Below are 27693 nucleotides of genomic sequence, written 5' to 3'. Positions count from 1 at the left end.
GTTTGTGTTTAAGTTCAGTTAAGATGCTTTGTGCTACACTTTACACTGAACCAGATATATGCCTCCAGATACCCCTAAGATTTGTACTACAGTTCTGTTAGTACCTTGTCTTTGGTGACTTTGGTTTACTTTATTTCTCTGCTCTAGAGCGTGCCTTAGGGAATCAGTTATAGAGGGTCCGTTCCTGCTACTATCCTCATCACTGTGTTCAGGGCTATAGTTAGCATAATCCTCCTGGGGTTCGGTTGGTTCCACTATTTAGACAAGGACGCTTCTATTTCACGTGTTCATCTCAATTTGGTTGTTAGTAGATACTACTGAACATGCTCAATAAGGTTAAAAGGTTTTCTTAATATGTACATGCAAATCTTCAAGATTCCCTCCACATATTTTCTACATAATGTTAATGATTCAAGGAAGAGAAAGGTATATCGTGGCGATCAAAAACAGCATATAGTTGGATTAGTTGTTTTGTTATTAATTAAAATGTTCTCGCAAAATGGACTTGTTTAAGATATTAGTACTTGGCAAACTTTTGTCATTTAATACATCATGGCTCACCATCTCATTATTACGTATTTCTTTTGTTAACTTTTAATTTCCAGTGGTTTGAAGCAGTTCTAGTAGTCCTTTCATATTAACTAAAATGCAGCAATATTGATTCTTAATTTCATTATCTTGTAATTGACACTAATATTTAATGAATGTTTGTAGATACATGAGTCTAATTCATATGTACTGTTTACCCCTCGGGCAAAATACTTGTGGTCTGTGTAAATTTACAAGATATTATATTTGTGTCTCAACCTATAACGACAGCATCGTCAACTTGTACCCGGTAACAGAAAAAAGCATCAGGTATTTTTTTTTTGTTTCGAGAAGCAAACAAAGGAAGTTTTTCAAAAATGAAAAAGCAAACTACGAAAAGCAGAAAGAAAAGCAACTCTCTTTCTCCCTATTAAGCTACCGTAAGATTTTTCCTCTCGGTATTCTAGAAAGATATACTAGGAAAGAATATGTTTCGACATTTCTTGTTACACAGCAGAAAACCTAAGTTCAGGATACGAATCCAAGTAACAAATAATCCAAAGGAAACACTGCCTTATGTGAAATCACTGTGCAACTTACCAAGAATCGGAGAAGATACAGAAACTTTTATCCCTTTTCTAGAATACACCCTTGTAGGTCTTTTCTCTGATGGAGAATGTCCCGAGGAATGATTTCGAAATATTCCTCTTAGAGTCATAGTTCCTTTGAAAAACATTTTCACACGGTTTTCAGGGGGTAAACTTGAACTCCGCCGATGGCGGGCTTTACTTAATCCCCTTTTTTCGAACATTTTCAGTCTGCCTTTTTTAGCTGAATCCTTCGATCTAATTTCAACGACAGTGTCATCCTTTATTACAGGGGATGTACTCATTGAATCAGCTACCATTGATCAACAAGAAATATAGCAAAGCACTCACAAATATGAAAATAATCCAATCAATTTCATCTACATATTTCACATCACACACATTCTGACTACAGAGTCATTTAGTTAAGTATTCAGTGTTCCAAATTAGGCCAGATTATCCCCTTTTCAGTCCCCGTGTACGCAAGCCGGCATCATTTTTGTGATCATAACCCCTTGAACATGACTCTGAGTCATTTACTTCTCATTTCTACGTACGTCAAAATAGTTCAACGTGTCCAATATGCTCGTAATGTGTTTACAAGAGGATGAAGGTCAGAATTTTGACGGCATATACGGAATTTGATGGATGAACTTGTATATGTGAAAGATGTCATGCTTCATTGATTCTTCACCAACCTTATGGTAAATGTACCTAATATTACGGTTATATGGTGCAATTATAAACACACTTATCAATGGTGCCCTTTAGCATTATCACTGTTCATGTTTACAAGTTTGGTTAATAAAGATTTATACTGCATTAACGTGTATTTCTTAAATGAAACTAGAAAACTAAACATTTACAATTCCATTTTTTTCATAAGATTTCTTTTAATTTTTGAAATGTTTAATTCGTTTTCTCGAAAAGAAAATAACTGGACAACATAATGTTTTAATAAAGAAAAACCGAATATATCCATGCACAGCTCAATAAAGCTGAATAAAATAGCTGAATGAAATCCTGTTTATAAAGTGTGTTATTGTTGTGCTCTCTCATGACCACTAGATTAATGAAAACATTGAATGACTAAGTATCGCAAGACAATTACCGGTGTTATTCCCGTGTCGTGTAGACCATTCTGTGACCTACTTAACAAATGTACATTAATAAAGTTTTCCTATAAATTCAGATCGGAAACAGCTCTTTTACAGTAATAACCTACTTGACCTATTTCTTAATAAACAAAAGGGACTTCATTAATGTATATATGTACAATAAAAAAAAATATCAAAACAAGAAAACTATACCTACATGCAATTTAAATTGTAAAATATACATGTACATGCAACATATAAAACCGTCCGGGTACTTTTTTTGTTTTCTCAGAAAAAAAGGTTGTTAAGTTAATTTATCAAATGCTCAGTATGTTATATCATATTGAATGCAATTGGCTATATAAAACAAGTTTAATTCAATTAAGAACTAGGCATACCAAAAAAAAACACAAAAAAAAAAACTGCGAATAAAACTTTCATGACCATGGACGAAACATGCATTCAAAACCGTGTAAACTGAATTCATGCATTTAATACAGTGTGGATACCCAAAAATTCTCGTTAAAGATTAGTATGTAGTATAAATAATTAAAAATATGAAATTAAAACAAAATAATAAATCTCTAAACATTTATCAAAACCTGTTTAAAGCAAAAATTAAACATTAAAAAGAAATCGTCGTGCATTTAAACGAGTTAATAGTTTCCCCAATTGTGATACGTCTACTTACAAGATGTTTATAATCACAATACAAAGAACTTTATCAAAATTATGACAAAATCTTTTTTTTTTCAAATTGTTTCTACATAAAAGATAAAATTAACATTAATGACAACTGAAAACAGCTCAAACGTATGACATAAAAATAATCCTTTTAGAACGTTATCAAAGGAAAGCAATATACACATGAACTTAATTGTCAAAAGTTAACAGCAAGATTAAATTTTAATACTGAATCTCAACAAAGCTAAATGTGAAGCCTGGGCTGTGTTCAAGATCGTGAAAAATATGCTAGTCTAACCGCTACGTATGTTAATTCATACAGTGCGTTCGATATACCGAGATATCTATCCTAGCGGGTAGGCTAGCTCTTCCAATCTTTAATGCATCCCAGATCATTAATCATTAGAGAAATATGGTGGAATCGTTTTAATTCGTTGGGGGTCAATGTTCGTAGACAACCAAAATGTTACTTCTTAATGAGGAAGTTTTGTGGGATATTCGAGTATTCAGAAGATTCAATGAACCGATACATTGGCACAATATGTAAAATCGTAAGAGTGACCCATGAAATCCACGAACATGGATCCCGCATACGGATCCCGTACATACGAACAACGATTCCGCAGTAGATGCTGCGCTGAGATTAAGTTACACATAGCCACAATTTGAAAAATAAAATATTTCAGGTCATCTTACCTGGAATTCTTGAATTTGGTTTCTTTAATGACTTTTGTTCGTCCTCATTTGTGTAATCTACGTCCTGTAATAATATGACGTTGATAATTTGTTTTTAAAAGAAAATTACCATCAAACGTAGATTTGTTATGCTAGAAGAGATTTAGGCATTTTTAAATATGCTAGGGTTACGATATACTAATATTTGTGCAAAACTGGGTTCCTTAACTTCCTAAAATATATAAACAAAATCATAGAAAATGTTACACTTCTTTTTGTATCTTTAGCCTGGCTATCACAATCACAAAAGTTACATACCCAGACGAGTTTTAAACTTTTAAACTTAAACTTGTTCCTCAAGATTATATGACAAAATTACAGCATCCATTAAAATGAAATTTACAAGAAAGATGTTTGTGTTTAATTTATACCAGTAATGAAGTCAAACGTATATGCAATACACACATCCGAAAGTGGTAATGTATTGTAGCAGTTACATGTAGGTGAAGTAATCATACTGTCATTAAAAATGGAGATAACCACGCCTTAAGCGCTTCAATACAAAACTTTTCTAATGCCCTTCATATGGTACTCCCTATTGGAGATTTATTCTGCACACGGAACATATCATGCGTTCTCTCAGTGCGTTAAATGAAGGTCGTGCGAGGTTCACGTCAAAACATGGATGAAGCAAAATAATCTCGGTCATATGTCAAAGAAAATCCAAATGCAGCATCCTTAAAATCTTATTCTTAACAACTTATGTGCGTAGTAAATTGATCTGATAATACCTTCCGCACAATTCGTTATCCATGACAGAATAAATTTCCTTTAAAAAACTTGAGGGACAAAGTTCAAGGTCAACTCTAGCTGAAGAATTAAAAAAAAACCATCTGTAATGTCCAGAAATTATTATCAGAATAGGGAATCCTAAACATACATAAATTTTGTTTATTTTCAACTTTTTGATTAGAGGCCAAAGGATTGTGGTATTAATTAGATTAATTTTAAAAAAAAAATAATTACTAGAAATGAAAGTCAAGCAAATGAAATGTCAATCGCAATGGCTGATTTGCAAAAGTTTGAAAAATATGCTAACGGGTCACCCACAACAGATCTTAAATTAACAGCTAAACAAAGTCGTTCAGGAGTTGCAGATCATCAATCCTTTTTCTGGATTTGTCTTCGAAAGTAAGAAAAAAACAAACAATATCTGCAACCATACTTTCTTAAATGCATGTAAAATGTTCCATATACGAATATATCTACAATGTTACAGGTCGATTGATACACCAACAACAAACAGTGACCTGGTTTTTTTTAAATTATACAATTATAACTGAAATGTACATGCACTTAAATTTTTAATTTACATTACTTGTCTGAACAAGAGGCCCATGGGCCACAACACTCATCTAAGTTACTTTGGCCCTGCTGTTCTTCACCAGATTTTCCCCTTGTTATAATACTTATTGTGACCACACCCTACCCTCGGAGGTCATGATTTTAATAATTTAGAATTTACACTACCCCAGGATGCTTCCACATAAGTTCCATCATTGCTGGCCCAGTGGTTCTTGAGAAGAAGATTTTTAAAGATTTCCCCTACATATTTCAATGTAAAAATTGAATTCCCTATTGTGGTCCTGCCCTACCCCCGGGGTCTTGATTTTAACCATTTAGAATCTACACTACCCAAGGATGCTTCCATACATGTATAAGTTTCAGATTTTCTGGCCCAATGGTTCTTGAGAAGCTTTTTTATTGACCCCACCCTATTTTTGTCTTTTCTTGATTATCTCCCCTTGTAAGAAAACTTGGTCCTCTATTTTAACAATTTAAACTCTCCTTCATCAAAGGATGCTTTGTACCAAGTTTGGTTAAAATTGACCCAGTGGTTCTTGAGAAGAAGTTGAAAATATGAAAAGTTTACGGACGGATGATGGACAAAGGGTATCACTTGAGCTTTCATCTGAGGTGAGCTAAAATTAACGGAAAAAAATAAAGCGCTTGATTAAATGATTAAAAAAAACAAACCTACCGACGATGAATCATCGAAATTCTCGAATTCATCCCATGCTTCATAATCGTCATCTGATTCTGACTCTACGTCATTACTTGGTGGTGGTGGTTGTGGCTGCCTGGCTATGTAGTGGCATAAAAACAATATAAGTATTCGTTTTGAAGTATATATATATATATATATATATATATATATATATATATATATATATATATATATATATATATATATATATATATATATATATAATTTGAATTCGTGTGGGCAAAATTTTCGCGTTGTGCTTTCATTTCTTGGTTTCTTTGGTCTAATTAATGATTTGATATCAGAATCCTTACCCTCTATTCGTGAATGAACGTTTGGCCTGGAAGGTGTAAACGTTGACACTCTGTAATAAAAACATTAGTAAAATTATAATCGTCAGATATACATGCATATCTCGTTATTTATCACCATACCGATTTCAAGGAAAAATTGTTTAGGTGCTTTTTGCAATTAATAATAGATTTTTACAAAACAACTCATATTAGTGCAACGGATAAACATGATCCTAAGTACTTCAAGTAAGCTATGGTATATCTTGTATGTCTCAAAAAACATTTATCAACCTTAAAAAAGGTTCAATTTCGATACTTCATTTTCCAAGATGTTAAAGGATTTTTCGTTTAAGAATATTATTCATCTCATCTATGCAACTTTATCTAATACATTTCACAAAAAATCACAAAATGGCGTCTTATTAAATGCAAAATAACTGAATGAACACCAACATATTAGTGATATCATGTAAACATTCAAACTGAAAGTATACGTCTTTCAAAGCACTGAACATATTCTTTCATGGTAATTATTGAGCTTTCCTTGTAGATTGTCAATGAAACTGGAGATTTCGCAAGAAAGTCAAATTTTACTTACAGCCTCTTTATATAAAACGACATAATACACGTGAAGTATTTCTATTGAACTCCTCACAGCTATCCTGAGATATGAATATGCATGTCTGGCTTAACAAGACTGAACATTGATCGTTATTTTATCATAATTATGTCACTACCTATGTAAAACAGTCTATAAATTCAGGTCAAATACCTACATAAACATCAACTAAACTGACCATCACATGAAAATTGAATGTAATCTTAACACAAACGTGTCTAAAGATAGCTGGGAAAGTAAGAATATTTAGTATTTCAATATCATCTTTCACAATTTATAACTTCCTAGCAGCTTTATTTCTAATCAGAATAATTATTCACTCTTCAGATCCACATAAACTAAAAAAAAAACAATTAGTTTAACTGAAGTGTGGGTTGTATATATCAAAACACTTTAACTGAAATACAAAGAGGATATCAAAACAAAACATCGATACTAATAAGTTGCCACTGACAATAACATAGTGCATCTTTGGTACCATTATGCCTTGCTAAATTAAAACCTATTTTGATTTTTCTCTGGTGTACGAAAAACATTATATACACAAAACTCATAGGACAACCGAAACACTAAGTTAACATGCCACAAAAATACCACAAAAAGCGAAAATAAAAAGGAATAAATTCCTAAACTGATATCATAAATATTAATCAATCTTTGGTTATAACTTGTAGATTTTTGTTTGAAAAAAAACAAAACCAAAAACTACTTCATGCAAAAATCTTACCAAACGAAATCCTATTCGGTATTATAAAAGTAGAAGATTCACAAATTTCATTTGTCAATAAAACCCTCAAAGTTTAGATTTTCATCATTACGTTCTTTTTACAGAATTTGCCTAATGCACAGCATCCATAAAGACATTTCTGTGCATATTGTTTTTTGATTTTATCCGATTCCGTTGCCGTATGTGTCTATAATCAGCAATGATGATCCCTTCATGTTTCAAATTTAAAGATGCATGAAAAAGAGATTCCTAGACAATAGACGGATGAAATGCAACAGAAATGTAAGTAGATACAATTCAAATAAATTATGTACATTGTATTTTATTGCACTGTATTGATCTGTTAGATTTTACATTTGCACAGATTAGGTGAAACTTAAGTACAGTTGGTAAAATTCATTAGTTGAGCTTAGAAAGCCTTCATATTTAATATGATTTTAGATGCGCAGTCGAAGACAAACCAAGATGTATCGGTGCATACATTCAAACTTATATACTTACGGTTTGTGTAAACTAAACATATTACAAAAATAAAATGTAAAAATTACAAACTAGTAAATGTAATTTAATTTCAGGAAACAAAATAAATAAAAAAAATAATATAAATAAAATGATGATACTTGCCTTTGAACATAAAAACGCGTTTTCCCCATTTTTATTTTTTTTTCCCCTGAGCATGCGTATCTCAACGAAAAAAGAAAATTGAAGAACCAAAACGTTGACTATAATGAAAGTATTTTAAAATAAAAATAACGGACAGAATGAAATATTTTAACATAATTCTATCAATACTAGGAAGACATCCTGTGTTTCTATTAACATGACGTGAAATATTTTCTTTAGACGTTTTCTTCTTGCTCTAGAAGTTTTGTCTTTCTTTGCAAGAATACAACTTTGAAATACTTACGTTGGTGTCGACACGTCTCTGTTTGGAATATTCCTAATGCACTTAATTAAATCACTGGAATATAGAGAAAGACACGGGTATATTAAATGTTCAATGAATAATAAATATATCTCATTCTCATATAATCATTTTTGAAGTGTTCATAAGATTAAAAACAGAATTTACAACTCTAGCTTTCTTTAGCAAATGTGCTCTTTCTAATTTTAACAACTGATGCAAATAATACACATATTGGAAATATTAACAATATCTTTCATCTTTTAATATGAGCAAGCTAAAGCTGCAATTATTATTATGAACAGTGAGGTTTAACTATCAGTAAATAATTTGTAAGTAAAGTTGGAAAATGTTCAGAAAACAGCTTACAAGTGCATGTCTTGAAAAAAAAGAGCCTACATGTACATTGTTGCGTTATTTCATGAATAATATATGCACTTCAGATTCATGAAGTGTAATTCTTACAAGGAAGCTAATATGACTATTCTACCTAAAGCTACTACGTGTATTTCCATATTTACTTCCTGTTTCAGTATACGACACACTAATATCTTATTTGGATTTTTAGTGTTTGTCCTTGATAACGATAACGACACTTCAACTGAGAGAGAAATATAGATCAAAAACATAACCAATGGATTGATTAGTCTTTTTTCTCCTTTATCTGTTATAAGTACATACTTTCGCGAATCACTAAGCAAACAAAGATGAATTAGAATATTTAATACGAATTCGACTCGGTCAATATTGGTATTTTTCTTGTGAATATCAAACCATATTAACAACCTAAAAAGTTCATAATTTTATAATATTACATTAGTAAAAAAGTTTGAAATGGTTTTAAAGGAAAGGTTGAAAAAATAGAATTATTCAAGGAATATCATTAAGCGGAAGTACATGTGGAAAGATTCTTAAAAAAAAAATTCTGGAGACAAAAACTCCAGCGATTCACGAGTTTTGATAGGTGAAATATATACCACTGAGGTTTTAACTAATTGATATGTTTACATTTCAAGTTTTTTTTTAAAATTAATTCATTTATATATTTTTCTGTCAATGATACAAGCAAGTGTGGCTCAGAGTTTTATAAGAGAATTTCAAAGTCGAGGCACAGTCATAAATATCTAAAATTGTCACAGTGCATATAACTATACAGATGAAACTAGTATTTGTGGAGAAATATGATAGCGTTTATTAAAAATAATAAATAAGCCATTATAAAATGCAAATAGTAACAAGAGGCACATGGGCCTTGCAGTCTCCATAGTACTATATAAGTGGAACTTTAAGCGAAACGCAAATTTAGGGATTTGTCCTTAAAAATCAGTATTTAATTTAAGCGAGAAGTAATTTTAGCGATTTTATGGTGCATAGAAAGATTACGGTAATCTCTAATGCGGAATAAATTGTTAGCGAAATTTAACTTTAGCGATCTCAACACCCTCGCTAAAAATGCCAAAATTGAATCCTCGCTAAAATTTCTGCTTATACGGTATTATGATTTCTCAGGTTATGGTCACTTGGGGTTCAACTGGATCTGATCTTGTTTATATATAAAAAATTTTAAAATTTTAAAAATTGAGTATAATCATTCCCATATCCATGCAGCTTGTCTCTTACAAGTTCAGGAGTAAGTACGATAAGGTAGGCTGTGCAATAAATTTGAACATTTTAGCCTCACCCTAATGCCTGATCATTGGTACTAGGGAACTTGAATACTATAATAATTTGTAGTGGTCTAGCTTCTCATAATAATCATGCAAACAATTTACCTGCTACATGTTCACGAGTAATAATTTTCAAAGATGTAATTTACTTTCAATATATGACAAAATTAGCCTCACACTAGGACATGAACCCTGGACTGAGAGAGAGGGGCATAAATTTTACACATTAGGTAGAGGACTAAGTGTTATTTACAGTGTATAATCATAAAAACAGTTTGTCTTCGAGGACTCACGAGTATATAGATTTTCAAAGGTGTAATTTATATTCAATATATGAAGTAGTCCCATTTGTGACCAACTAAGCCCCACCCTAAGGCTTGAACCATTGGCCCTGGGGCCAGGGATCATGAATTTCATAATTTTGGTAAAAGGATGGCATTCTTTAAAATTATACCAACAATTTGCATGCTAGATGTCCATGAGTAAAGGATAAAATCTTATAAGATATAATAATATTTTCAGTGAGTCCCATCTTAAAGCATGAACACTAAAAACCACGGGTCATGAATTTCACAAATTTGATAGAGGGACAATTGCTTATTATAATCACGCCAACAATATGACTGCTTTATGTCCAGGATATTGAAGATATTGTTTTTGAACATGTACATTATATTATTTTTTATGGCTTTGGTCCCATCCCTCAGGCCCAAGGGATAAAGAGACCACCAAATTCACAATATAATTGTTCCTTTTACCCAAACATGATAGATATAATAAAATTGGTTGAAATTGGATCAGTTGTTATAAGAAGAGGCTGAAAACTCTAAAGTGTTAACAGAAGACTGACAACGGACGTCGCACGACAACTGACGAAAACAGATAGAAAGAGATCAGCTGAGTGACTCAGGTGACATAAAATGTTCAAATCACTTTTCAATTAAAAAGTATACAATATCAAAATGCAGTTCAATCCAATGCGTGTGCCACGTAAGTATTTGTTCATATATACTAGTACGAATTACATCTACTAAAATTAGACAGAAGAGTGCTTGAACCTGATAGATTATCAATATAAAACATTTTAAGTTAAGAAGAATAAAGCGTTTATCTCTCTCAGTTCAGCAAAGCGTCAGGCTCTCTCAGTTCAGCAATGCTTAGAAGCTTTTCATTTAACAGTATGTTAACATTAAGATGTAACATATGTCTTTTTATGTTCTTAATAAAGGTAAACTTTTTTAAAGTCTTATGCATCGTCGACCAATTACATGTTTACTTTTTTTCAAAAGATAAATGGATAACTAAGTAATCGAATTTAAGCTACTATTTTATTGTGGATGTTTATTCAAAAACTTCTAAGTTACAGATACTAATGGGCGAATATAGGTGCAAATCAATGTATACATGTATACAAACACGACATCGAAAGCGTATAGTATTGTAAGGTGTACACACTTTTCCCAGTTAACTACGTGATTATTGTAACGATTTAAATAGCTGTGATGATAATCTATGATTTGTTAATCACAGCAATTTACTTTATCACATGATTCTAAGCTCCTCACAAAAATACGAGTTAAATTACTGAACTAGGATTCAGTCACAGTTTTTGACTTACGATCTCTTCGAATTGGGACACTTCATTTTAGTTAAATCCAGATCGTCGACATGCTGAAAATATGTACAATCATAGAAAAGAAAAAATATAATAATAATTTATAAAGAGAGACAAGATTCATGCATTCAATGTCCCTTGACAAAAAGAAATAGCTTTTACTTTAAAGAAGTAAATGAATTCGCTTTAAATATTGTTTTGATACCATACTAAAATGAATTTTGGGTATTATGTGTAATTACAGGTATTATCGATTCAATATTTCCTTTTTGTCAAAGAGTATGAACTATAAGCCATGCTGATGCTGACATATGCATGCATAGATATATTTTAAGAATTTCAAGCGCATCAGTTAGAAATCAAACTTTATTCCAAATGAATTGTTTTCGCTAAAATGTTGACACTTGGTATAAAGTTTTAAATTTCAAATGAATGCTTGCTTGGCACTCTGCTCCTCTATTTAGACAAAGTAGTAAGTTTTCTCCTCCCTTAATTAATGAACGTGAAGGGTTGAAGTGTTTAACTTAATAAAAAGCAGAGGAAATTCCGAACTAATTGTCCAGTGATAGAGCAGTGTGCAAACAATACTGCAATGCAATGGGAATTTTCACACCCTTTTCTTGCAATTTTGGACGACAGTATTATTGAAAGGTCTCTATGCTGACATCTTATACTAGAATTAGAAGCTTAGTCGCCAAATAAAAAAAAAGCAAGAATTTAAAAGGGCGGGAAAAAATCACCGATTTGAGTCTTGTGTACAGAATACACTTACGTTCGTTTATTAAGCGGACATCTCATTTGTGACAAATCCACATCTTTCAAACTCTGTAATTAGCAAGCTTATACTTTCAATATTCATTTTTTAAAACTTATCAATGTGTTGTTTTATGGCGTAATCTGTCCTAATTCCAATATAAATTAATGCTGCATGTGCAGCCTTAATTCATAATAATAACGTTGTTTTCCCACAAACATTTCTACTTTATTCTCTTTTATTTGTTTCTTCTCTTCTTCATTCTCTTTCATTCATTTTCTTCTTTGATTCTACACACAAATGCTCATGAAGTTCATTTTAAAAAGATGCCAGCGTTCCTCAACGACAATATATATGTAGTCTTTGGAGACCATTTCTTCCAACAATCTGTTGGGATTCCGGTGGGCACTAATTGGACTCATTAATTAGCTTGTTTTTTTTAATATTCTTATGAAGCAGAATATAAAAACTTCTACATAAGAAAATTATTGCCGTGGCTTTCATCAATCCAAGTATACGTTTTATCAATAAACAAAAGTTATTTTCATTCATACATCCAAGTATACTGGATATATCCCAGTAAACTCGAAATAAGACCACAGAAACTGCCACATCTGCTACATACTTGGATCTTTTCCCCACTATAGACGTTAATGGCCAACTAGCAACAAAACTGTATAACAAACGGGATGATTTAAGCTTTTCCATCGTCAACTTTCCCCATTTATGTAGTAATACACTCCAAACTGATTCGGTACACAAAACCATGTGAGAGTACGATCAATTTTTAATCCAAGGCAGGCTACTGACAAATAAGTTGATGTTAGAGGAAATTCAAATACTTCATTTAAAATCAGCATTTTGCACTTTCTATGGTCGACATAATGACCTTGTTTGCAAATATAACCTATCATTGAGTGCCCTGTTTCCTATCAATTTTTAGATCATTTTTTTTTATACTAATTTGAATATGGTTTACTACTTTTTTACCTCAGGGATCGACATTAACGGTTGTCCGATTGCCCGGGACAAGTAAATTCTCAGTTCGGGCAAGTGAGTCTTACGACGTACCTGTCCGATCGGGCAAGCGATTTTTTCTCAAAGAAATGTACATATTTATTTAGTTTACATTAATTTATATAAAAGAAAACAATAAATTGAAGATTTGATTTCCGCCAGGTAACTGACTGATTGATATTGTTTTTGAATTCGGAATTCCTTGTCGCAATTTCTGGATTATACCTTTCATTTGAAAGTCGGGTTCGTTATTCCGTTTTTTTTCTCCTGGAAAATGTGCTATTCGTCTAACATCTAAAATGTTAACTTATTTGGAAATTAGATAATTTATTCACTTACAGAATATAAGTAAAGTGTAACACGATGTATCCTGATCAAAGTAAAGAACGATGTATGTTACGTAGCAACTATCTTCCTTCAGCGTTGTTTCACAGTTATCTCAGAAAATCACGATTCAAAAAAGAATCCTACCGAAAATAATTTTTAAAAATATGAATTTTATTAATACGGAGGGTTATTGCTATATGGCAGTGTGTGTTAACATTAAATTTACAAGGACAGTGGTATACATTTATGTACAAACGCAGCATCGAAATTTTTTCAGGTACCTCACCTTGTCAAATTGACAATAGTGTATTTGGTTACATTTTTTCTTGTCATAACATTTACAGTAATAAAAAAAAATCTTCTGAAGTTCTGTCCATATTTGGGCAACAAAGTTTTGCATTCGGACAAGTCAGATTTTGAGATCACTTGCCCGAAGGGCAAGTAAATCTGAAAGTTAATGTCTATCCCTGTACCTGATTGATACATTACAGAGACCTCTTGGCAGGTGTGACCAGTCGACAGAGAATGCTTTCTCCTCCTTGGCACCTGATTCCACCTCTGGTGTTCAGTTTCTGTGATTTTCCCCATGATTCCTATTCCTTACTGGATTTATGAGATTCAAATCACTGTTCATTATCTTCACCTTTTACATTATTGAGTTATTACAATTCTGATTTAAATATTTTCAATCAAACCTTTGGGGAAAAACTGATTGTTCTATACCATATAATTCTTAAGTCTTGGATATTATTCACTTGTTAATAGAGCTCAATTTCATATCATTAGTATATATAAAATCTCTAGAGTTATCACAGGATATCTAAAAATTCATTGACATCAAATCTCTGCGTTTGTCAAAAGAATTCATGAATGCAGAATGTAGTAACCCCTTTAATGACAATGAATAAACTGTATGTAATACCATAAGAATTTTCTGATACTTTTAACTCACACAGTAAATGATTATTTTTTCAACACTAAAACAAAGTAGCAAAAAGCTTGATAGGGCTTAACATTGTGTATATTAAAGTCAGTCATTTCCTTATCAGAGATTCAGGAGTTTTGACTTCATGATGAGTATGAGGCTTCTGATATCCCAAACTTCCCTACTCTTTCCAATTTCTCCCAAACTTCCATTTCTTTATATTAATTCTCAGTATTAGTGAAAAAAAAAATCAGAGATATAAAATACAATCAACAACCAATCTCTACCTATTATTAGACCTACTTATAAAAGCTTCCTTTATCCTTTACTTTTAACAGACTCTCTACAATTGGTTCAAGTGCCTAAATTGCATAATTTACACTTTTTTAAACATTGTTTACAAAAATAATTTCAGAGATATTTTTTCTAAGAAAGAGAACATTTGAAAAAAATGATACCAAAATCATCCCTTCTGATAATCATTTGTTACATATTATCTACACCTACTTCTATAACAAGGTAGCAAAGAATTCATTCAGTATATCTTTACAATTTTGTGATGTTTACAAAATGATTAGGGTTGCCATTGTCAGATATGTAAATTGGAACTATGAGTTTGATAACTTGAGTTTTATGAGTAAACGTAACATACTGAAATTGAAAAGGATTTAATTCCTTCACTTTACTTGAATTGTATTTTTGAAATAGAAAATTCAACCTAACAGGAAAAATTTACTTAATAAAAATCAGTTCTTTTATCTTAAAAATGTATAAACAGGTAGGGAAATATATGCATGGACAGGTACATATTGTGGTTATTTTAAAATATTTGCAGTTATTCGTACTGCTTCCCTGATAAAGCTGCGAGTGAGTAGTAGGTAAATCCTCCAATAGATGGACAACATGTTATTTTTTTGCCTTTCCTAAGTCAGTCAACTACTAGTATAATCTACTGACTATGACGTAGGTGGCATATTGAGAGTGCATACAAATTACCATATGCTCCAATAGATATGTCTCCCTCCTCAAAGATCCCCAAAACAAGACAGTTATTTCTAGGTTACATGTATTATGAAATCACTGGAAATTAAATGTGGGTCAGTAACAGCATGCAAGGTATGCATCTCACAAAGTACATGTATCCATAGATGCACTATTTCTACTTGTTTAGATTGGATAAACCCTTCATATACACTAGGGAAAAATGCTGAGCTTAATCCTGAGATTAATTGGAGAGTCATGTAGAACACAAAAATTTAATGTTGGTCAGATGTAGCATCAGGTTTGTCTCATTTTAAGCATCCACAGATACACCACAGACACAAGATTTGTTTGGATATGCTTCTTGAGATAAGTTGGAAAGTAAAGCCAAATGCTGAGCTTTTAAGCTATCCAGACAGTGTATTTGTGTGTGTGTGTGTGTGTGTGTGTGTGTGGGTGGGGGGTAATGGGGGAAGGGTTATTCGGCAACTTATCTCTTTATTTCAGTTTAAACAAGTGGCAAAGTCTATCACAGCTACATGTAACACTACTAAAGTTTTGTTTTTATATATAGTGGAAGTACAACCTACTTTATAAATAACCTATATAATGACTGCTTATGATAACTATATGTGTATTATAGTTCTCATTATTGTATATTTAGTAACTTAACTTCCCTTTACAGCTATTCATGATGGTGAATCTATTTTTCAAAGATTTGATAGTCTAGTTATATTAATACATGAGTTAAAACATAAGATATTTCCTGATTGATTCTCATAAAACATTAAACACTTTTAAGTGTTCTAAAAAAAATAAAGTTGAGAGTCTTATTCATTCTTAAGTATAATTATATTGTAAAGATTCAGATTAGTGGTTCTGTAAATAAGATGCTTAATATATACATTCTGTATAAAGAAATTACTTAAGCTATTTTACTTATATTTGATCATTAGGGCTGGGTATCGGCTAGGAATTTTGTATTGCGATATATACATGTATTGCGATATTTTTAACTGTATTGCAATTTGTATTGCAATATTTTCAATGACAGTTAATATGCTCTTTTTCTTATTTTATTAATCTTCATCTATAAGAAGAGTGTGTAAAACTATTATAAGTAAATTGTGACAAAAAAGTTCTTGTTGATTTCACTATAGTTTTGGGAAAAAAATTCAACCATACATCAGCAATCTTACTGTTTGGTGCTCTTTGGCACAACTGAAAACGTTTCTAACCTATTAAATTTTAAATTTTACTTAAGAAATTTAAAGCCCAAGCAGTTTGCCAGTATATTGGTACTGGAAAAACATATCACAATACAACATTTTTTGTTAATGAATCGCAATATACCAAAATGTCGATATTATTGCGCAGCCCTATTGTAGTATTGATCATGTTTCAAGACAGGCTTAAAATGTATAATTTGATCAATGTCTTCCGGAAACATATTTAAAATTCCTTAATATTCAAGATCACAACTTTCATCTACATGAAATATATGGAGATAACGAACAGTATTTAAGCTCAAAAGTCCATTAAACAATAGAAATTTTGGAGCAGAGCAAACACGGACCTCTAAAACATCAGAGGTGGGATCAGGTGCCATGGAGGAGTGAGCATCCCCTGAACAGAAGACCGGTCACAACCGCATTGTGCTCTTCGTCATGATAGGAAAATAACAGAAAAATCAATTCAGTATGTAAATAATGGCCTAACAATTAGTATGAAAAATGTCAGTCAGCATTCGACTTAATGATAAATTGTATTTGCTGACAAGGTCATTGTACCGACCATAAAACTTACAAAATGACAACTTTAAACCAGACTGCTGATATTCTTGTTTCATCAACTTGTTTGTCAATAACTTACCTTGTTTTAGAAATTGTTCATACATAGAGCATGCTCTTGCGTATCGAATCAACTGAGAGATATAAACCCCATATGCAGGTGATGAAGGTATATTGCTGCATAAGTAAGGGAAGTCGACGATTGGAAAGTTAAAGTCATCACGTTTCTTATTAAGCTTGGTTTTAGATTACCATTTACATCTACTTCCACATATACATAATATTTGGAAGAAATGAGCACATTTTAGTCTCACTTACTGGATTTTTATTTTATGTGAAAGGATTCTTGTCATTCTTTAGTGGGATAGATTATGTATAAGATTGTGTAACTTCCTTCTAACAGATAACATTCCTGTCTTCCTCAACAGTATGGAATTTAAGTACAAGTAACAGTAAATTCCACTTGGCAAATTTTACTTCTGAATACTTCATCTTTTCAAAATTGAAAAACAACATACATTTTTTTGTCATCATGCCCCAGTTTAAATTACATAAGTTTGCAGAAGTTGTGGCCTATTTTCATTGTCATGGCAGATATTTGTTATTTCTGTATTAATTGTAACATAAACATGTATTTATAAGAACATATATATATATATATAAAGAGCCAAATTATCATATGGTCTCATTTATCCTCTGCTCTGAACATGCTGAATGTCAAAATCCAAATGCATTTGAAATTTTCTCAGAATTTTTAATAAATTCTAAACTTCTTTGCTTTTAAAAACAGAGCAAAAGCTAGTCTATGACTCTTTATTTTTCTCAAAATAATGGTTTTTCTAAAGATACACCATACATAATACCTGTACTAGCCTAACTGGAAGGTGAGCTAGCATTTTGCTTGCAGTTACTTGTGATTTTTAATGAAAAAAAAAACCCTATTAATAGAAAAAAATCATTACAGTATAAAATATTAATTAGTCCTTCATCATTAGTGAGACACAATATAGTGTGTGAGACGTAGTGACATTTCCTTATCTTTAGTCAGTCATGACTTCATAAGGGTTACCTCACACTGCTTCCTTTACGATGGTATATAGCTCATGGCAAACTGCTAAATATTGTAGCTTGTAAACTTGATGATGGTGCAATGAATTTTCTGAACATGTTTAAATGTGCTCTTCACTTCTATCAGGTTTACAATTACAGTTTAATATAGTTTAAACTAATTAAACTAATCTTTTTGATTTGATTCAGGTTTGAAGTAGGATTTTTGTATTCTTGGTTAATATTCTTGGCTTCCCATGACAAATGCAATTCATTTGAGAAGTACCATAGACATTGAACAAATAATCTTTTTTCTCCCATTATCAACTGTGATTCATCAATCCCATACAGTTGCTCTTTTTTTGTGTGTTTCTTATGAAACTGATTAGTTGCTTACACCTAGGATGATTCTGACTGGCTGCATAAATTCAAAATGACCCTAAAATCTACATGTCATGGGAAAAACAGGTCCCATAGCCAGTGTTCATAAGTAACCAGTTTTCTCAAACTCTCCTACATTTCCAGCCTTGCAAGTCTTGAAAATTAAAATGTTAAAGAACTCAAGTTTGACAAAAACTGGTTAATAATTCACACTGGCTATTACATCTATATGAAAATCCCACCCTTACAGAACACATTTCCTCTACATATCAGCAAGCCTTGTCTAAGACAGCAAAAGTGATTCTCACTGGTTAGATTTATACTTCCTGTACTCTCAAGTTGGATTTATCTATCCTGCACTCTCAGGTTAGAATTACAGATTTACTGTAAACCAACTTTAAAATTTATTCATGTGTGTGAAATATCCATGAGTTTCACAACCTACTTTAACTCGTGAATATTAATTGCTGAGAACCAATTATTTTCAAACTGACAATTCACGAATAAAAGATGACGCGAATAATAGTTGGTTTATAGTATCTATCCTGCACTCTCAAGTTAGATTTATCTATTCTGCACTCTCAGGTTAGATTTATCTATCCTGAACTCTCTTGTTAGATTTATCTGCCCAGTACTCTCAGGTTAGATTTATCTATCCTGAACTCTCAGGTTAGATTTATCAATCCTGAACTCTCTTGTTAGATTTATCTGTCCAGTACTCTCAGGTTAGATTTATCTATCCTGTACTCTCAGGTTAGATTTATCTATCCTGTAAACTCTCAGGTTAGATTTATCTATCCTGCACTCTCAGGTTGGATTTATCTATCCTGTACTCTCAGGTTAGATTTATCTATCATGCACTCGCAGGTTAGATTTATATACATGTATATATCCTGTACTCTCAGGTTAGATTTTTCTATCCTGTACTCTCAGGTTAGATTGATTTATCCTGTACTCTCAGGTTAGATTTACCTCTAACCTGATCTCTAATTTATTTATTTCAGAGCAATAAAAAAAAATTACTATACTGTATGTTTAAATTGTCAGTGTCTAGAATTATCATAATCTCTATAATTTGAAAAAAAAAAAAAAAAAAAAAAAAAATTAATTGCAATTTAGACAAATTGAATGTTTACCACATCACAATTCTAAATTAGAACTTACTGCAAATCTTCCACCATCAATGCCATGTTCTCGAAACTGGGAGACAAAATTCCCGAACTTATTCTGAAACAAGATAAAAAAAAAAAGAAAATGTTAAAAATTGATTTCATATGTCACCAAATAATGATTAACTCTGAAATAATAATACGAGAAATTGAGCATCCTAAAATACTGTTAAGCTTAAATAAATTTCTGTTGAACTCATAGCTATACCTTAAATGATTTAACATTGGTTTACCGTTAACAGTACTCTCAATTTAAAAAAAAAATCTTAGCTCACCAGAGCAAAAGGATCAAGTGAGCTTTCCTGATCATGGGAATACATTATATAGGGAAAAAGTTTAAAATCTTATCAAGAACAGTTTGTTCAAATAATGGTCCCTGGAGTAGGATGGAGCCACAATAGGTGATATACTGTAAATACATAGGGAAAATATTTATTTCTTCTTTCTTGATAACAGAAGTCATGATTAGGGATATGCAAATATTCACAGGTAGTACAGATTTAAGTCTGTTGAATGCCTGGGGTTAATGTAGGGCAACAATAACTTTTAATCAAAATATCAGAACAACTTTTCAATTGTAAGAAAATGTTGAAAATAAAAGTGTTTGATACTTGTCAACATCTCAGGCATATTTAATCATGCCAAAGAACAGTATCAGATGTCAAAAAGATGATACTAACTTCAAATTATTCACACACAGTGGGTGGAAAAATTTCAACCACTGCGGATCATCAAATTTCCATGACACCTTATTTTCACACAATTGTCATTTACTCTTTCATAAGCAAGACAAAATTTTCCAAATTTTGGCTATTGCTCTATATAATCTTTGATACTAATTTACGCGAGAATGAACTTTTCGCAAGAAGACTATATCATGTAATTACGCAAAATTAAAGTTCTTGCAAATAAAAAGTGATTTACAGTATATACATGTATTATAGATTGGTCACAAGATCAAATTCCATAAAGCCCAAAGGGCTTTATGGTAAATTTGATCTCGTACCAACCCATATTTATATCCCGATAGATGTTTAAAAATGATACATTATTACTTATATTTACATTTATGACTTATTAATATTTTATATTTTCCTGATTATAATCTTTAACGCGTGAAATGTTTTATTCATATATATTACATATTTGATCCATTGATTGCACGTCGACCCTTTATGATGTCACTGAGAAATTACGTCGAACATTCATGATGCGAGGAACGCGTATTTATACGGATATAGATATGCGTTGCTTTTAATAGTGTTATATAAAAGAAAACATTTGCAAATGTAAATATACGGATATAGATACGCATTGCTTTCAATAGTGTTATATAAAAGAAAACATTTGCAAATGTAAATTATAATATATATATATCCCCTGGCTTGGCTTTCTTTTTGTTGTTCTATTACATTTCAGGAATTAAAAACGTCTACTCTTTATACTTTTGAAGTGTATATGGTTTACTCATAGTACTTTTGAGTACATTAACCTCTTTCTTGGTGTACAGTATATATCAACTTATAATTAATCATGCAGTAGACTTGACAACACATCTCAGTCAATCATTCATCTGTATTCATCTCTTTGAAATTATGGTCTATCGGTGAATGAAAAGTACTGAAGAAGGAAAATTTGGGGTAGACTTTACTTTACCGGTCCCCAGATCCGCAAGATCCGTGCGCTCATTGCATTATGACGTAAGATTACGTCACTCAACTGATAAGGGTTAGTCTTGCACATTTTTGACTGGTTAGGTACGTTAGTCTTGCACCCACCTGAGAGATTAGGGTTAGTCCTTGCACAAGTTTTCAACTGATTAGGGTTAGTCTCGCATCCATCCGAGAGATTAGGGTTAGTCCTCGCACATGGGTTAGTCTAGCATCCGCCCGGGAGATTTGGGTTAGTCCTCGCTTACCATCCGAGGGATTAGGGTTAGTGTCTTGTTTTTTTTTTAATTCAGCTTTAACGACATCTCTTTGGTTTGTTTACATGAAAAAATGGCTAAGTACGAAAGAAACGGCACTAAGCATGCGCCGCACGCGCTCTGTTGACAATTATTTTTTGTCTCCTTTTCACTGAATAAACAATATTAATCACTTTTTTCAGAAAACGAGGTTAAAAACTTCGTTTAAAAACGAAGTTTTAAACTAAACTTTTATCTGTAGAATTCGATTTTGGGGTCAAAAAGGCTGAAAACCTCATACTTTTAATTTTTTTCGATCGCTCACGCGATCTCATATATACTGAAGTCGCCTACGGCGACACTATATTTTAGCGCGTTTTTCTGGGGACCGGTAAAGTAAAGTCGTTCCAAAATTTGCTTGCTTTGGTTAGCTTAAACACATAAAAGGTTTAGCCTATTCCTGAACCACAGTGCTTTTGCAACTGAAACTTGCAGACGAATCTTCATGGTATAACGACTTCTTACCTCCATAAGCCATGTACAAACATCGTTGACAGTCCATCTCGCAAGTTGGCTATAATCAGGTAGCGGAGTTTTAGACATTATTTCAGATCTGCGTCTGTAGGACAAGAAGAAAGTTTGTTGATTAAGAACTTCCTTGTTGATTCTTTTCTTGGATGGGATTACCCGGATATCCTCAGTTATATTCCGTGCTATTGCACTGACGATGGAAAATTTACAAGGTATTCCGAACAGAAGAACATTCATTTTAGCGATTTGTGATTTTTATAGAAAAGCGAAAGAAAATAAATTTGCTTCTGCAAGAAAACTATGTAGTCAAAAAATTGAATTTTCTTTGTTTTCTTTTTAAAGGGCATTTTTGACGAAAAAATTGTATGATTATGAATGTAACAAAATAAATATTACATTCGCTTTTCAAAATCGTTTCATTTTATCTTCTACGATTCATATCCGGTTTTCATTTCACGTGTGGAGGAAATTCAGAAACGAAGACGAACCGAAAAATATGCAGCACGATGATGTGAGTATCCTTACGACGGTTAGTTATTGTATATTCTGATTATTTTCTGTTGAAAACAGATTACATTAACAGTTAATTTCATTGATCACATACATTTAATTTTGAAGAAAACTTGAAGGAAAGATATTAACATGCATTGTTTATTTCTCTTTCTAGTTCGAATTTTCTCAAAATTAATTTTGCTTTTGCTGTTACACACACACTGTCACACAGTTTTACTTATGTCTTTAGAATTTGCATTTTGTGGATTGCAGGTCATATGGAGTATTATTAATAGTACATTCTGTTCGTTTAAAGTGAGGTTAGTATAATTTCTTTCACTAGAATCAGAGACATATAAAACCATGGTTTTATATGTCTCTGGTAGAATTAATCTCATAAAATTCAATATTGAAATTCAGTATTCAAACCTGTACGTTTTTAATGATCAATTTCAATTCAGATTCTAAATCATTTTAAGTGACAAAAGTTCTAAATACAAAAAACCTATTCACTGTCTTAGAAACTTTTATTTATGTAATTTTTTCTCTAGTTTGCATGTAATTTGATTGTTTTAAATACTTAGTACAGGTGTTGTTTTCTATTCATATAAGTATACAGGGATAGACATTAACTTTCAGATTTACTTGCCCTTCGGGCAAGTGATCTCAAAATCTGACTTGTCCGAATGCAAAACTTTGTTGCCCAAATATGGACAGAACTTCAGAAGATTTTTTTTTATTACTGTAAATGTTATGACAAGAAAAAATGTAACCAAATACACTATTGTCAATTTGACAAGGTGAGGTACCTGAAAAAATTTCGATGCTGCGTTTGTACATAAATGTATACCACTGTCCTTGTAAATTTAATGTTAACACACACTGCCATATAGCAATAACCCTCCGTATTAATAAAATTCATATTTTTAAAAATTATTTTCGATAGGATTCTTTTTTGAATCGTGATTTTCTGAGATAACTGTGAAACAACGCTGAAGGAAGATAGTTGCTACGTAACATACATCATTCTTTACTTTGATCAGGATACATCGTGTTACACTTTACTTATATTCTGTAAGTGAATAAATTATCTAATTTCCAAATAAGTTAACATTTTAGATGTTAGACGAATAGCACATTTTCCAGGAGAAAAAAAACGGAATAACGAACCTGACTTTCAAATGAAAGGTATAATCCAGAAATTGCGACAAGGAATTCCGAATTCAAAAACAATATCAATCAGTCAGTTACCTGGCGGAAATCAAATCTTCAATTTATTGTTTTCTTTTATATAAATTAATGTAAACTAAATAAATATGTACATTTCTTTGAGAAAAAATCGCTTGCCCGATCGGACAGGTACGTCGTAAGACTCACTTGCCCGAACTGAGAATTTACTTGTCCCGGGCAATCGGACAACCGTTAATGTCGATCCCTGGTATAACAATCTATGACTGTACATGTAACAGAGTTATTGAAAACTTTCACCACAAAGCAGGATAAAAGTTACTTCTTGGAGGAAATTTTTGCAGAACCCATACATTTCCTGCAGGCCCCACAAAAATAGACTGTGTAATTGATGAACTACATTACATAAATTGTTTGATGATGTTTTCACTTTTTGTTTTATTTTCATTATTCCCTAAGCCATTGCTCCTGAAAGGAGTGCTTGGATCTCTTTTGCTTCTCAGAAGCACGTCTCTTCCCCCTGCTTGTTGACACTAATTGTCACTTTTCCTTTTATCAGGAGTGAGCCATTTATTAGGCTTGATCCTTTTTTAACAAAACATGCAAAACTGGAATCTGTTATGAGAAACTAAAATAGAATACGTTATGACAAAATTGCAATTCCCAGAATATTTTGAAGACATTGATAATTCTTTAAGCCCCTGTAATCAAAGATTTAGTGGCATATAGTTTTTGATCTGTGTTAATCTATCTACTTGTGTGCAAAACTTTGACCTTGGCGGTAACTTTTGATTAGTTGGAGTTAGAACTTTCATAACTCACATGTGTATTCCTTGTGAAAAGACCTTTCTTACCAACATATTTGACCTCTTGGCCATGGAGTTTGACACTTTGCAGAGTTTTACCAAACTTTAACATTTGCCATAACTTTTGAACAGTTGGTGCTAGGGCTCTCATACTTCCACATACTATATACAGGGAAATTCTTGCCCCCATTTTATTTTCACCCTACTTACAGGTGAGTGAATTAAAAAAACACAGTATATTTTCTTAAACAGATTTTGTTATTGGGAGAATTTAAAATGGGGCAAAAATATTTGCAAGTGTGAAAGGGCGAAAATAACATGGGGCGAAAATATCACTGTATACAGTATATATTCCTTCTGATAAGACCTTCCCCTGGGAACAAATATTATTGGCCTTGAAGTTTGACCTACATGCATGTACAGGACCTTCCCTTGGTACCAACAATTTCGACCTTTTGACCTCGGAGTTTGACCTACTTTTGAAAAACTTTTACCTTGGCTATAACTTTTGAATGGTTCCTTTCATATTTCACATGTGTATTCCCTGTGACAAGATCTTTCCTTTGGTACCAACAATTTTGACCTTGACTTTGGAATTTGACTTTCTTTTGAAAAAACTTTAACCTTGGTCATAACTTTTGAACACTTGGTGCTTGGGCTTTTATATTTCACAGGTGTTTACATTATGACAAGTACCACATTTTTTTTTACCTCAATATCTCTGCCTTGGAGTTTGACCTTTAAAAAAAACTTTAACTTTGACCATACTTTCTGAATTGTTATTGCAAGGCCTTTCATACTTAACATGTGTGCTTTCCAACATGAACTGATTCTTTTAAGTTTTTATTGATTAATTTTAGAACCAAATCCCAGAAATTCTGTAGGAATGAGTACAACTTAACAGGATTGTGTAACAGAGCATCGTGTCCACTTGCCAACAGTCAATATGCCACTGTCAGAGAAGAAAAGGGTAAGTTATTTTATATGTATTGGGACAGTCTTCACTGAATTCTGATAAACTTTAGGGAAGGGTATCAGCAAAAATTTCGTATCGTGATATATCAAGATTTTTTCCCAAAAATATCACGATAAATCGTGATATTTTTACACGCATTTTTTACTACAATTTCAAATGAATTTCCTTAATATTTCTTAAAAATATGCTATAAAGACATAACTTTACTTTTTAAATTTTCATTTATTTAATATAAAGCATGTTTTGATGCCGTTGTTTAACTGTTTTCAACATTTTTTACACTTCCTCTTATTGTCATTCAATAGTTTGAACAAATAAATGAATAATTTCCGGAATTTATAGTTATGTACCAAATACCGGTATTTTAGTCTCCGCATCATGATACATATCACGCAATAAAAAATCACGATATACCGGTATACCAATAAAATGGCGGATCCCTAATAAACTTGATGCAGAAGTTAAGGAACTTAGACTCAGTACTCCATGTGAAAGTGATTAAGTAAAAGAGAATATTTATTTCTGCTACATAAGATGAGGAAACATACACATTTTCAAATGGTTGGAATGATAAAATGCAGGCCAGGTTTACCCATGAGGTTGCTTTCTTAGTCACATATGACAGAATGTATATATATATGCTGCATGTATATATAATTCTTCAATATGCACATAAAGTTGAAGTGAACTATTTATAGGAAAGATTTGGATTGGTAAGTTTAAATAAAAAGCCATTACAATTCATATTTTATTTTAGGTGTGTGTTACCTTTATATGAAGACAGTTGAACGAGCTGCATTCCCCAACAGAATGTGGGAAAAAGTGAAGTTGTCTAGAAATTATGAGAAAGCTTTGAAACAGATCGATGAACAGCTCATTTACTGGCCCAAGTAAGGCTTAATGTCAGGGAATTTTCTTATAATAACTTGCCAAAGTAAGGCTAAATGACTGTGAATATCCTTGTTGGCGAAAGTAAGGCTGAATGATGGGGAATTTTCTTGTAAGAATTGATAAAAGTAAGGCTTAATGTCAGAGAATTTTCTTATGATAATTTGCCAAGGTAAAGCTGAATGACTGTGAATTTTCTTATAAGAGTTGGCAAAAGTAAGGCTGAATGACAGGGGGGTTTCTTGTAAGAATTGAAAGATGTAATTGTTTTGTTTCTTCATTTATGCTCAAAATCATTATTTCTTTTAATCAAGATTCATCAAGCACAAATGCAAACAGAGGTTCACCAAAATAACACAATATCTGATCCGAATCAGGAGGCTGGTACTGAAAAGAAGGTAACTATAAGTTATTATGGGGCATTGAAGAATTGAATACAAAAAAAAATGTACATGTAGTTCATGGATAACATGTAAGATGTAAGAATTCTAAGGTACTGTATGACACACTGCAGTATGTAAAAGTAGTCTGAGTCTGTGGTCTTCATGCTTAGTGATATAAAACAAATGTACATGCAGTTTTACTTTCTAGTTTGAAAAAAAAAATCAGAAACATCATGAACATGAGTACAAACCTGTATGCATTTCTTTTATCCAATTTTTTTTTTCCTATTTAGAAAAAAGTTGGTTCCTTTAAGCAGAAAAATTGAAAAACGAGAAAGACGAAAAGAGGTATTTCTCTGTCCTCTGTGATTTATATTTTATAGCTATTATCATGAGAGGGAAAGATTTGTTTTAAAGAGGGAGAGATGCTTTCTTCTCTCAAAAATAAGTGATCTGAGAGATAAACTTGTAAATGAGTGAATCTTAAATTTTTTGTTTATCTCCCTTTTTTTTTTTTTTTTTTTTTTATAGAATGATCATGCTTTTATTTTTCCTCCAGGAAAAAGCCCTGATAGCAGCTAAAATAGACACAGCCATAGAGAAAGAGTTACTGGAGAGACTCAAGTCAGGAACAGTAAGTCTGTAGTTCCCTGGTTGTGTTCATACTTACAGAATTATCTTCCTTTATG

General features: G+C 32.0%; 2 protein-coding genes across 17 annotated transcripts in view; one reads left to right on the top strand and one right to left on the bottom strand.

Annotated features, from left to right (window-relative positions):
* LOC133181009 (basic salivary proline-rich protein 2-like) overlaps positions 1 to 22443 on the bottom strand; it is a 40052-nt gene extending 17609 nt beyond the window's left edge. For 12 of the 14 annotated variants that reach the window (XM_061315517.1, XM_061315524.1, XM_061315518.1 and 9 more), the window contains exons 1-7: positions 19830 to 19850; positions 12216 to 12268; positions 8151 to 8218; positions 5933 to 5980; positions 5613 to 5716; positions 3593 to 3656; positions 105 to 254 (exon numbers count right to left, since the gene is read on the bottom strand). In XM_061315517.1, coding sequence (XP_061171501.1) covers positions 105 to 254; positions 3593 to 3656; positions 5613 to 5716; positions 5933 to 5980; position 8151 — 367 coding nt within the window. In that variant the 5' untranslated portion in view covers positions 8152 to 8218; positions 12216 to 12268; positions 19830 to 19850. Of the gene's footprint in view, positions 1 to 104; positions 255 to 1128; positions 1555 to 3592; positions 3657 to 5612; positions 5717 to 5932; positions 5983 to 7758; positions 7771 to 8150; positions 8219 to 12215; positions 12269 to 19829; positions 19893 to 22265 lie in introns of those variants that run through there. The other 2 variants (XM_061315530.1, XM_061315522.1) reach the window with 2 other exon arrangements.
* A 297-nt stretch (positions 22444 to 22740) lies between these two features.
* LOC133181345 (protein MAK16 homolog) overlaps positions 22741 to 27693 on the top strand; it is a 60876-nt gene continuing 55923 nt past the window's right edge. For all 3 annotated transcript variants that reach the window (XM_061315864.1, XM_061315865.1, XM_061315863.1), the window contains exons 1-7: positions 22741 to 22782; positions 23037 to 23083; positions 25618 to 25727; positions 26491 to 26623; positions 26936 to 27019; positions 27298 to 27352; positions 27564 to 27638. In XM_061315864.1, the coding sequence (XP_061171848.1) occupies positions 22768 to 22782; positions 23037 to 23083; positions 25618 to 25727; positions 26491 to 26623; positions 26936 to 27019; positions 27298 to 27352; positions 27564 to 27638 (519 nt within the window). In that variant the 5' untranslated portion in view covers positions 22741 to 22767. The remainder of the gene's footprint in view (positions 22783 to 23036; positions 23084 to 25617; positions 25728 to 26490; positions 26624 to 26935; positions 27020 to 27297; positions 27353 to 27563; positions 27639 to 27693) is intronic.

Source organism: Saccostrea echinata, unplaced genomic scaffold (assembly GCF_033153115.1).
Source record: "Saccostrea echinata isolate AGI-Se365-2 ecotype Australia unplaced genomic scaffold, CSIRO_AGI_Sech_v1 ptg000008l, whole genome shotgun sequence".
NCBI classification, from domain to species: domain Eukaryota; kingdom Metazoa; phylum Mollusca; class Bivalvia; order Ostreida; family Ostreidae; genus Saccostrea; species Saccostrea echinata.
Note: the sequence above shows the minus strand (reverse complement) of the source record. Positions and strands in the feature narration are given on the sequence as shown.